Source organism: Austrofundulus limnaeus, unplaced genomic scaffold, assembly GCF_001266775.1.
Source record: "Austrofundulus limnaeus strain Quisiro unplaced genomic scaffold, Austrofundulus_limnaeus-1.0 Scaffold158, whole genome shotgun sequence".
NCBI classification, from domain to species: Eukaryota; Metazoa; Chordata; class Actinopteri; order Cyprinodontiformes; family Rivulidae; genus Austrofundulus; species Austrofundulus limnaeus.
The window spans coordinates 782,191-794,182 of record NW_013952560.1 but is presented as its reverse complement, the minus strand read 5'-3'; the positions used below and the strand labels follow the sequence as shown (position 1 = coordinate 794,182).

The 11,992-nt window shown below is 41.2% G+C and overlaps 1 protein-coding gene across 3 annotated transcripts in view; it reads right to left on the bottom strand.

Moving 5' to 3' along the window:
- Positions 1–3,393: 3,393 nt before the first annotated feature.
- cntn1b (contactin 1b) overlaps positions 3,394–11,992 on the bottom strand; it is a 12,711-nt gene continuing 4,112 nt past the window's right edge. For all 3 annotated transcript variants that reach the window (XM_014016968.1, XM_014016969.1, XM_014016967.1), the window contains 23 exons: positions 11,690–11,837; positions 11,577–11,612; positions 11,358–11,484; positions 11,100–11,281; positions 10,893–10,988; positions 9,669–9,881; positions 9,491–9,590; positions 9,241–9,425; positions 9,041–9,165; positions 8,278–8,395; positions 8,049–8,199; positions 7,846–7,973; positions 7,581–7,753; positions 7,094–7,217; positions 6,698–6,865; positions 6,468–6,617; positions 6,322–6,392; positions 5,988–6,240; positions 4,966–5,087; positions 4,588–4,777; positions 4,388–4,509; positions 4,158–4,314; positions 3,394–4,073 (listed from right to left, as the gene is read on the bottom strand). In XM_014016968.1, the coding sequence (XP_013872422.1) occupies positions 3,997–4,073; positions 4,158–4,314; positions 4,388–4,509; positions 4,588–4,777; positions 4,966–5,087; positions 5,988–6,240; positions 6,322–6,392; positions 6,468–6,617; positions 6,698–6,865; positions 7,094–7,217; positions 7,581–7,753; positions 7,846–7,973; positions 8,049–8,199; positions 8,278–8,395; positions 9,041–9,165; positions 9,241–9,425; positions 9,491–9,590; positions 9,669–9,881; positions 10,893–10,988; positions 11,100–11,281; positions 11,358–11,484; positions 11,577–11,612; positions 11,690–11,744 (3,123 nt within the window). In that variant the 5' untranslated portion in view covers positions 11,745–11,837 and the 3' untranslated portion in view covers positions 3,394–3,996. The remainder of the gene's footprint in view (positions 4,074–4,157; positions 4,315–4,387; positions 4,510–4,587; positions 4,778–4,965; positions 5,088–5,987; positions 6,241–6,321; positions 6,393–6,467; positions 6,618–6,697; positions 6,866–7,093; positions 7,218–7,580; positions 7,754–7,845; positions 7,974–8,048; positions 8,200–8,277; positions 8,396–9,040; positions 9,166–9,240; positions 9,426–9,490; positions 9,591–9,668; positions 9,882–10,892; positions 10,989–11,099; positions 11,282–11,357; positions 11,485–11,576; positions 11,613–11,689; positions 11,838–11,992) is intronic.

Here is an 11,992-nt window from a genome sequence, read left to right as displayed (position 1 = left end):
AAGAAATCTTTCAAAACTGCACAAACTAAGTTTTTCCAAAGTTGGTGCTGGGATTTGAACCCTGGCATGCCTGATCATTCATGCTCTAACAGCCATGAATTAACCCATTGAGCTGCCTACAAGTACTCATTTGATGGATTTACTTCCCTAAGTATGTCCAATTACCTGAGTGAAAGTGAAGAAATCTTTGAAAAAATTTGCTTACTACATTTTTTCACATTGTGTTACCAGAGTTGGTGTTTGTGATTTGAACCCTGGTCATTCATGCATAAACAGGATTAACCCACTGGACTGCCTAACAGCTCTCATTTGATGGTTTTACTTCCCTAAGTTTAGCCAATTACCCAAGTGAAAGTGAAGAAATGTTTCAAAAACATACTAAGTTTTTAACATTGTTTTACCAAAGTTTCATACTGAGAATTGAACCCTGGCACCCCAGATCATTCATGCACCAACAGCCAAGAATAAACCCACTGGGCTGCCTACCAGCTCTCAATCACCAAGTTTGGCCAATTAGGTCAAAAGTGAAGAAATTACAGAAGCATTGATAAATCAGCCAGCATAGAATAAATCTTCTCATGTTTATCGGCAAGCCTTAAAGTCTCAGTATGTTTCGTACAATATAAAAATATTAAACCTGGTTACACTGTGTCACAAAGGTGGCTCTAGGATTTGTATTGTGATCTTGCTGCATTACAGTCATGTGACTTCATCACTGGACTTTCTCCCCCAACTTAAAGGATTTACACTACCATTCATTCAGTTTGATGAGATTTTAGAGTCTAACTCAATGATTTTATTAAAGTGTCATTGCCCATATAGATCTGACTGTCAAACAGGAAGTGGAAGAATCCAGACAAAAAATATTTTAGAGCAGAAAACTATTAGCCTGGCAAATATAAAGGACTGAAGGACAGGTCCAGGTGCACCTTCCTTTGGAAGAGGGACCAAAAAACATGTTGATAAAAATAATTACAACAAACATCAGAATCAGTTTTATTGCCATTGTCAGTGATAAACACAGACTAGGAACTTGCACTTAAGAACACCCATTCTTATTACACACACATAACAAACATTGGGGAGAACAGATGTTTCAGGTCATTTGCAACATGGCTGCGCTACCTTTTGCAGCTTGGAATACACACAATAGGACAGATGAGTTAAAAAAAAGATGCTCTGATCCTAAGTTTACACAGACAGAAACACAGAATCATACGCTCAAAAAAATCACTCGCACAGTGCAAGGCAGCTAAGGAAGGGAGGGGGCTGGGGGTCAAACACATGGTACGGGGTAGGATGCTGCAGAGCCAGTGACGTTTAAGGTTAATACTCCATGCTGGAACCAATCAAAGACCTCCAGAGTCCAAAACAAGTTGTAGCACAAATCACCATAGTTCAGTTCTCTGTCTCCACCCATCATGACCTTCAGACTGATCCATTCACAGATGATACAGGAAGGGGATGGGAAGTCAAGCCTCTGTTTCACGTGTCATCCAGGGAGTTTTGATAGCTGCAGAGCCAAGGTCAGCAGCTGCAGGGATCCAAAAGATAAACATAATTGTTTTGGGGCAAGCAGCCTTGATTTTCTCACTGCTTTTAGTCTGTAACTGCATCTCTGTAATGGCAAAAAAGCCAATGTTCCAAATTCATTACTTCCTCGCCTCTCTTTCCGACTGTGATTCTCGTCAGAATCACGTCCAGTTTGCAACTTATATCCCCCAACATTTCAGTCTGTGTGTTTCCAGTACGGAAGACTCCATCCAAGGCTCCTGACAGCTTCTCACAGGCCCGGACTGCTGTCAGGATCACTCTCATTTTCCGATAAGCCAGGACTCCTCCACAGYCGATCAGCAGGAATCCAGTTATCATAAATCCAAATATGTACAAATCTTCCATGTCTTCAATGGAAAGCGGCGCCAAAAAGATGAAGTTCCACCCCAAGAACCAGTCACTCGCCCGGTCACCACCATTCCACTAGGACAGCTGCGCTCCCCTCGCTCCAACCTCAGTGTAGAAAAAAATGGTGCCAATTGCGTTCAGAGACCAGTTGACCAAATCCATAATTCCTTTTGTTTTCGGATGATAGGTAGAAGAAAGGCTTGAAAAAGCTGCAAAGCAGGGAAGAAGGGGCAGGTTCGGGACAGAGAGCAAAAAGTGTTCGACTCCTCTGAAGGCCATGCAGAAAAAAAAAATACATAGGAGAGTGACTAAAAACAGCAGCAAAATGAAAAAATTGAGTCAGTTTGTCCTTCAACCCACTAAACCTGTATAGGAATAAGGAATCAATCATAAAAGTTCCTAATAAAAATAAAAAGTATTGTTTAATCTGTCATTGCTAAAACAATATGTGGTATTTTTGGTAATTTTAGACAATTTACTATAGTATGTGGTATTTTTTGTAAGCTGGACTCATTTTAGATGCCTTCCACTAAATGTTATTGCTAAGTTTTTTTTTTTTTTCATGTTTGGTGTTAATAAAATATGCAAAAAAAACTTAGTTTCTTTGGGGTTTTTTTAACTATAGTTTTTGTGTATTAAAATGCATACATATGATTTATTTAATCAATGGATATTGTTACCCAGCTGTGTTCTTAAATGAATATTTTTAAACTTAATTTTTTAAAACTGAGTCTGAAACATTCAAGAAATAAGTAACTTTACTGAAGTTAAGTGGAAATAAAAGCTGACCTTTTCATCTGTGGCTCCAATGAAGGTTTTTCTCTCAAACTTCCAGTCCTCGAGTCGTCAAGATGTTCCAACTCCCAAAAATCCCAAAATAAAAGACAAGTTTTTTAAAAGGCATAACAAGTAGAACGAGTGTGTGGTGCAGGAGGCGTCTCACTTCTTTTAGTTTAAAAAAAGTGGGAAAAAAATCAACTACAACTGGAAGGATCAGGGCTTGAGTGTGCAATTTGTTGATCTACTGTCTCTTTCCTATCCCTCTGCTCAATCACTCATTACAAATTATATAGCTGTCCGTGGACATTTATCTTCTACAATTTAAAGGTTTTTACAAAAGTGAAGAACGGAAAAGAAAAAAAAAAGATCTAAGGTGAAGCTGAAGATTGAGCTGCAGAGAACAGACTGAGGACTGATTTTAGACCTTCTGGACATGAAGTGCTTCAGTCCTTCAGAGTCCACCAGCCTGTTGGAAACATCAAGTTTCCTCTGAATCACTTTTACATTTTTATTTCCTAATCAAGCTCAGCGGCAGAAATTTAAAAACACTTTTTATTACATTCAAACAAAAACAAAAAGGTCTTGTTTCTAATTTGTTCAATTTGATGCACTGACGACAGCAGAGAAATTTTGTGATGTTGATGTAACCATGTGGCCAGTGATCTAATGAGGGGAGATCACTATTGAGAAAGAACTTAACAACTTAATAAGTCAGTTTTTGTCTTACTTTATGTAAAGGCTTTGTCACATTAAAAAAAAAACTTCATTGCATCATCATTAAATCAGGCCTCAGACTTCATTAGGAAAAAGTATGTGACAACGAATGGCTTTTGTGAAAAGCCGTTTTATTTCTATTTGACATTGTGATATAGATACAGCATCCTTAAAAAAATTTGCAAAATTGTTGACAGACAAAACATTTTGTATCTATACTAAAATAATAATAATAATTTACGAACCAAACCCATTGCATTCCTAAACATGAATGCTTTCTGAACAAAGTTCTTCGCAACATAAAACAAGTATTTCTGAACAGTACTTTCTAAACAGTGATTCATTTAAAAAATAAATTTATCCAACAGTTTCTATAAGCATTTAGCTTGACTCACAGATCCTGCTTCATTGGTGCATAAATCCATAAATAACCAGTTCTACTGTGAGAAACAAGAATATTTAGTGTAACATAATTTCTATTAAGATGCATTATGTTGGATTTTAACTGATTGTTAATCTGAAAACTCATCACCATTTCCATATCTTCCATTAGGTTCATCAAGTTCATTATATACAAGACCCTYGGCATCAGGTTTGAGTTTACAGTCCCACGATGCACCATGTCAGCAGCATGAATAACACAAGGCTTGAAGTAGGGGTGGTTATAGATGCTGTACCTGGAAAAAAAAAAGAAAAGAAAAACGTGAAAATACATATTGTTGACCAATACTGATAAGGTCACTAATTTATTTTAGCCTTACCCTGAATCCTGATCTTGCGGACTGGGCCATCTCCTCCTTCGTAACGGCCACGGACCATCAGCTCAAAGTCTCCGAGCTGCGGCATGGGGAAGTCCATGAAGTGCCAGCCGGTGATGTAGACCTTCCCGTAGATGTAGCCAGTCTTTCTGAACATCACCTGACAAACAAGAAAAAAAATTTTTTAAATCCTACAAGCCTGAGAAACGTGTCTCATTTTGGTTTTTATCTACCTTGTAGTACAGAGGGAAGGAAACGTCTCCAAACCAGTCGTACTGGATGTGATCCCACCACACATACAGCCACTTTCCTGTCCAGCTGATGTAGCGCCACATCCTGGGAGGATCTGCGGGGGCTGTGGAGATAAACCTAATGAGCCTTTGTGTACTTTTTGATAACATGTCTCATTTACTAGCATTCATTTTAGTCTTACGTGGTCTCTTAGTGAACATCTCACARAGTTCACCAGGTGGTCCTAGTCCTGCTCCATTCAAGGCACGGACCTCGATGAGGTAGTGCGAGTCTGGCAGCATGTTCTCCAGCCTGGTCTGATTAGCTGTTGCTGGAACAAATATACGATTGGCTCCTGGCTCTGGGTCATCGTACTTCCTCCAGTATTTGACCTGGTTGGCAAATAACAGTTTAATTAAAAATTGTTTTTGGAACAATAATAATTTTTGTGGGTATTTTATTTAAGGTATGCTAAACCTTTTTGCAAATTTAAGTAGTAAAAAATATAATAATTAAATGTTTGTGTAAATTAACACCTGTCAAGTCTTACGTAAAATATATTTTCTTGACAAATTTGTACCTGGTACCCCTCAACATACTGCTGTAGACCTGTTCCAGTGTCAAACACCGGCAGCCACCAAACCACAGCTTCAGTGGAAGACACGGGCCTGGCGTAAACATCTGTTGGAGGTTCTGTGGGTACTGCGTGATTTAAAAGAAACACGCGAGAAAAGGTTGGTCAATTACGATCCTGAAAATGTGCTCATGTGAATGTAAATGGGGACCTTCACTCAGGATATTTTTAGAACACTAGTCACATGATTATGTCCGCACGAGACTGATGAGCGTACAAACTCGTAGCCGCTTTATTGATTTCAATGGAGCCACAACGGTTTAGCTGTTTCAACTTAAATTTATTTGGGAAAATTCCATCAAACTCCACCTCCACAAAACATTGTGCTACATTGCTCATAACACTCAGGATACAGCCGTCATCTCCATATCGAACAAGTATTTTTGTCACTATTCCCAAGCTAAAATGCTAGGCTAACAGCTGGATTCCAGCGATAGGACAATTAGAATTTGACTGAAAAAAATCTTGGACTTACTGTCTGCTCTAAAACATTTAAATCGAAGGTAAAATGCCAACACTGGACCAACCAGATCCCAGATTTACTGTAGCCTACTGCTAGCTTTACTCYTAGCATCTATGCTAGCCTCKGTCATATACAGGGCTCTACTTCCAGGGTCTACTGCAGTCAGTCCAGCRTAGAAACAGTGGCTCCAGAGATAAAAATACACGCGCACATAATAGATGTGGCAAACTAAGCTATAAGACATCAGTAAAAACACCAACCTTTTTAATAATTCCACTCGCTTTCCAAATCTGTCGAAGACCTCGACCTTCGAGCCCACCTTTCAAATGAACTTTYCTGTGATTCCTGAAGTCGKATGTGTGTAAAWACGTCTTTTTCTGTTAAGGTATTAACCTTAGATTCCACTCCAATTGTCCGATCATTTGCGAGCGCGGCGGATAATGTACGCAAACGATATGCGTGACATCACGAGTGAAGTTCCCCATTTAAAAGGTAAGATTCTTACCATCTCTTGGGTAGTAGATGACCTTGGTGAGGCTGTACGGTCCGTCTCCCTTCAAATTAAACGACTTGATCTTCACCTGAAACTCTCGCACCTGGAAGTCCTCCTCAGTGGGAACAAAGTAGGTATCTCTGTGCACGTGCCGTCTCGTCTCGGGGTCCGAGATGGTCTCGTACCACCAGTCGTAGGCATCATGAGGCTTGAACGCRACAATGTATCCAAACTTTTTGCCGTAGAAATACCAGGGCTGCACAGGCTGAGGGGCACAGGTGGAAATGTCAAATTAAAGACGAGCTAAGAWAAATTTGTAAATGAGAGATGCAGGTAAGACACTTACAGTCCATGTGATGATTATCTCACCATTTCTACCTCCATATCCTGCTACATCAGTGGGAGAAACAACTGGAGCTGCAGGGAAATACAGTTTATTATTGGTTTATAACCACCTCTGCATGAAACAAGTGTTGTTTTCAGTGTCCTTACCAGCGTCCCAGGTTTTGATCTTGAGTGAAGGTATGCTGGCTTCTCCAGATCCATACTCATTGGTAGCAATGATCCTGAACTGGTACTCCATCCAAGGATACAAGTCTGTTACGTCTGCTCTTTCYATAGTAGCATCGAGAACAGTTGGAGCTGCAAAAGCAGACCATTTAAATTCTAAAAGAAGAACATCTGTGGAGCAACATGTCCCCCTGCTGGTTGAAAATACTCACAGGTGCTGGCATTCCTCCAGTCGTCTTCATTCAGAGCCCAGAAGTGTCTGGTCTGGATGGTGTARTAGAGGATGGGACTGTTGTGGTCCGCTCCTTTGGACCACAAAAGCTTAACCCACGTGTCCCCAATCTCTTCCACCCGGATCACACCGGGAGGCCCAGGAACACCTTAGATTCAAATCGCATCAAAAAAGTGCAATTATGAGATTAAACCACTTAAAACTACTATAAACAAGACTTATTTGACTTTTTCAACAGTACACTTTTTGGGCAATAAAATAAAAGGCTGGAACGTTTTAATAGTTCTTAATGTAAAAACCTCATGAGGTGAAAGCCTCTCCACCAAAAATGATATTTATTCACATGAAGCAGTTATTTGAAGCCATCAGTACAAACCTACAACTTTGAGGTCAGCATAAGCAGTGTCGCTGTCCACCACCGTCTGAGCTGTGCAGGTGTAACGACCTTCGTGCCAAATCTGGACATTCTTTATGCGCAAGTCACCAACTCCGTCTTCACTCTGACCAACGAGAAGCAGAAGGACGTGATGCAGGCTTAGAGGACAACTAGTTCTAAAGTACAGCTCCGGAAAAGTTGTGTCAGGTGTACAAACAGAATGCAGTGATTGGTAAAGCATGTCCCTATTCTAATGATTTTTAAGATGTGTCACTGTCATCAACTCCAACATTTTATTTTTTTGCAAATAAAAAGTACATTTACTACATTTAATGTTCCATTGGGAATAAAATGTGTAGATATGAAATTTCACTGCATTTTACACATTTTATAGACTCCCAACTTTCCACTTTTTTAATTGGGGTTGCATTTTGAAGAGAATGTTGTTTCTTTAAAAAATAATAATAACGATGAAGTATCTCTTTACCATAACTCGTTCATAGTGCTGCCACTCAGTGTTAAAGTCGATGACTCTGAAGTCTATGGTCCAGATGAATGTGATGTCCAGCATGGGGTCAAAGGAAGCAGCACACCTGAGAATCACCTCATCTCCAACTTTTCCCTCAGAATCCTCAGGAGCTACTGTGATGCTGGTAGCCTCTAAACAAATTAGTTACACATTATTTAATTTATTTAATGAAAACTTCAGGTTTGGGTTGCCTTTTCATTAGAAGTGGTACACTCACACTTACCTGTGATGGTGAGGTAACCTGAGCTGTTGGCCTTTCCTCTGTCGTTCTCAGCAAAGCAAGTGTATAAACCCTCATCATTCCTGGTGGCATTGAGGATCTCCAGACTGCCATCAAACATGATGGAAATGCTGAAAACAAAAGAAATCGAGTTAAATCCGCTGGAATTTTGAAGACGTTTGTCATTTCATAAGAACCATCCTGACCGCGAGCTGTTGAAAAGCAGCTCCTTGCCCTTYGTCCAGGTGAATCGAGGTCTGGGAGCGGCTCTGGGTTTGCACTCTATAACCACGCGGGCGTCGTTGGCTCCGAGAAGCTGCTTCTTCACGGGGTTGAGCTCAAAAGTGGGCGCGCAGGCTAGGGGGGCAGATTGCGGGCGGGGTTTTAGCACGTGCCAAGCATTTTATAGGATATTTGGGTTGTGCAAGAGCTCACCGATGACTCGCAGCTCTGCGTTGGCGTATTTGATGCCCCAAACGTTTTCGGCGATGCACTGGTACATCCCAGAGTCGTCAAATGTCAGACTGGAGAACTTCAACTCACCTTTCCCATACTAAAGAACACAGAAGACATTAGTACACTGAGTAAAACATTTAAGAATCAGTCCATGAAATGGACGTTATTAGCGGTTATCAGTCCCATAGAGTGACTTCAGTCTGTCCCGACGGTGCCCCCTAGTGGGTTAATATATCAATGAAATTGACTGAGTAAATAACCAAAACACATTTTAATTATTTTTTTGTCTGGGGTGGGTGTGGGGGGGGGGCATGGTTTTCTTGCTGCCCATGCCTGGTCTCAATCCTGGCTCTCCCACTCTCTGGTCTGGCGCTCTACCATTGCCCTACGTTGGGCGTGCAACACTGGTCTTCTTTATCAAAGGTCATGACCATTTTCTCTAAAATTAACCTTACTGGCTTTATGCATCATATTAACCTTAGTGGTTTTATGCCTCATATTAACCAGATTGCATAAAAACCTTAGTGGCTTTATGCCTCWTACTAACCAGCTGGTTCTGATGTTATCAGTCCATTCTATGGGATGGAGAACCCACTAGGAGTAGGAGCAACATTCGGGACATTCTGAAGCCATTCTATGAGCCTGCATTTGACTAATAACATCCATTTAATGGGTGATAACATCCGAAGCAGGTCAGTATCTCAAAACATGTAAATGTTTTCTAATAGAAAAGATTTTTCACCATATAACCATCTTTGTACCAGCGGATGAAGGGGAAGGGTTTTCCTGCAGCGACACAACGCATCGTATGTTCAGAACCGATGTCCACCTGAGTGTTGTTGATAGTCTCCGCCCACTCCGGTGCAGCTAMAAAACAAACAAGYGTCACGCGCTGYCCATTCCAGATAATATTCTGAAATGCCCACCATTAGCTTCACTTACCCTCCACATAGAGCCAAGCCTTGTGCCAGTCCTTCCCTTTAGTGTTGATGGCCTCGCAGTCGTACGCACCCACATCTTCGTACTGAACATTGTACAGATGGAGCACGGCGCCTGATTCGCTGATTTCATGATTCGCCGGGAGGTCGGTGGCGTCCACTTTCCTCCATACGATGTGCGGGATGGGACTGAGCACACGATAGCTGAGCAACAGCTTTAACAAAGAAACACTAACTAAATTGATAAAACTTACTTTCCAAGAGCAAAGCACTCTAAGGTGATGTTGGAAGCCAGCATGGCTGTTGTGTCCGGGAACTTCACCCTGATGTCTGCTGGGTATTTTCTTTCCTCACCTGAGCCAACAAAAAAAAAAAAGATAAAGTAAAAAGACTATGTTTTGTGTCGTTCAGCTGCAGCTCCCGGTGACTGACCGTCATCAGGGGGCAGAGGGATGAGAGGGATGAATTTGGAGTAGACGCTCTTCCCCAAGACGGGACTGGAAACGAAGCACGAGTAGTTCCCTGCATCCTGAGCTTCCACCTTGGCGATGTACAGGTTTCCCGTCTTCTGGGAGACAAACCGACGGCGGTCCGTGCGCAGGAAGACTGGAAACTCRTTGTAGATCCACTGATATGTCACTTCCTCTGAAAAGGGAAGGAAAAAAAGTGAAATTTGATTTTTAAATACACCTGGACAATAAATTGTCTGAGAAAATATTGTGATAGTATCAGTTGGCAACCATCTTACTTACAAAGCTTACAGAGAAAAATTATCAATAGATTAATTGGTTTATTGCTCATCACGATGGGCTTATTTTTAAATGGATCCCYGATTAGTTGTAACATGAGACTATATTTGATAAAAATTTATTTTAACTGTAAAATAAAGACAGTAGAAATACTGTAGGCTGTTTAGTTTTTATCATTTTAAACTAAAAGTTTAAAAATATATTACACGGACAGAGCCATTTTATTTACACGCAAAGCATTCTGGGTAAATGATGACGTGGATAGGTCCTCGGTGTGAGCGAGCTATATCCACCCTGAAGGTTAATCTTGGACAATATCTGATGATCGACTCTTTTAAATGAAACCAGAGAGCGTTGACAGAGAGGAGAAGGTAGAAATGACTCAGCCTGKAACTGAAAATATGGATGGAGGACAACAGAGCTGCTTCATGGAAGAAGAACCTCRGCTTAGCCTGTTAGTTTTTGCGCTAGCACCGACGCTATATTGCTTTATATGTATTAGCTTGGTGCGAGCGCGACAAACAAGCTACACTGAGGTCTGCCATCCATATTTTCAATTGCAGGCTGTCATTTCTAACTTCTTCTCTCTCTCTAACGCTCTAATAGTCAATCGTCAGATATTGTCTAAGATTAACCTTCAGGGTGGATATAGCTCGCTAGCAGCTTCGTACCGAGGACCTATCCACGTTATCATTTACCCAGAATGCTTTGCGTGTAAATAAAATGGCCCTGTCCGTGCTATATATTTTTAAACTTTTAGTTTAAAAATTATAAAAACTAAACAGTCTACAGTATTTTTAGTCTTTATTTTACAGTTAAAATAAATGTGTATCAAATAAAGTCTAATGTTACAACTAATCAGGGATCCCTTTAAAGACTAACGGAGAGAGGAAACTTGTGTCCTTACGTGGCCAGACTTTTGGAGGGACACACAACAGAACGGCCCCCTGTCCTTCCTTCACATACACTGGTTCTCTCTCCTCATCAGGAAACTCTTCTATAACTACACGAAGAGAAACAAAAACAGTGTAGCCAAACTTTCACACAGGTATAAACAGAACATCACTTCATCTAAAATCTTTCTTATTGGCTCCGCTGCTCGGTCTGCGCTCACATCCAAACTTGACCCTGGCCTCCTTGCTGAGGACGGTGCCGTAGATGTTCTTGGCCACGCACGTATACGTGCCGGCGTGCTTCTTGTGGATGGGATTAGTGATCACCAGGTTCCCTCCGACCAGACTGTAGTGCTCATCTGGTTGCTCCTTCAGCTTGATTTCCCAGTTATCCCGGCGCCACCTATTGTAAAAACACAACTGAGGCAATCGAACAAAACAAGTGAAGATATTTCGAAGAGTCGCGCGGGTTTCCTCACCTGTATGAAGCTGGTGGGTTGGCTCGAGCCCGGCAGTTTATGGAGATTCTCTTATCAGGCGAGTCCTCAGTGTAGACCACATCCACAGGCTCTTCTTCAAATATGGGGCCATAACCAGTAGCATCATCTGGTACAATTTAAAAACAACTCAAATGTTATTTTTCATTCATCTCCAAAAAGGGGTATCTTTTAAATTCTCTTTCAAGGAACTGAACTCACCTCCGAATATTYGGGGCTCACCAAACAAGATGGCCACTAACAAAGGAGAAATGTTTTCACGTGAATAAATTATTCCACCATRATTGAGAGAGGGCAGGTGATGTGGTGTTTACCTGTGAGGGAAAACGAGAAGGAGAAGCAGAGCAGCAGCAAAGCTGTGGAAGCCATGGTGATCACGAGACCGACTCCCTGCAGCGGGAAGAGTTCATAGGATGGACCGAGGGACAAGACGTCGATGGACGGGACATGAACTGGAGAGGTCTGAGAAAGTTAAAACAAAACACTAAACTTTAAGATTTTCTCAGCTTTTATAGCATAAGCATTTATCACAGTAATCTTTTTTTATTGTGTTACCATACAATTACAAATTTAAGTGGATTTTTTAACCTTTCAATATGAACCAGCACGCAGTGCTG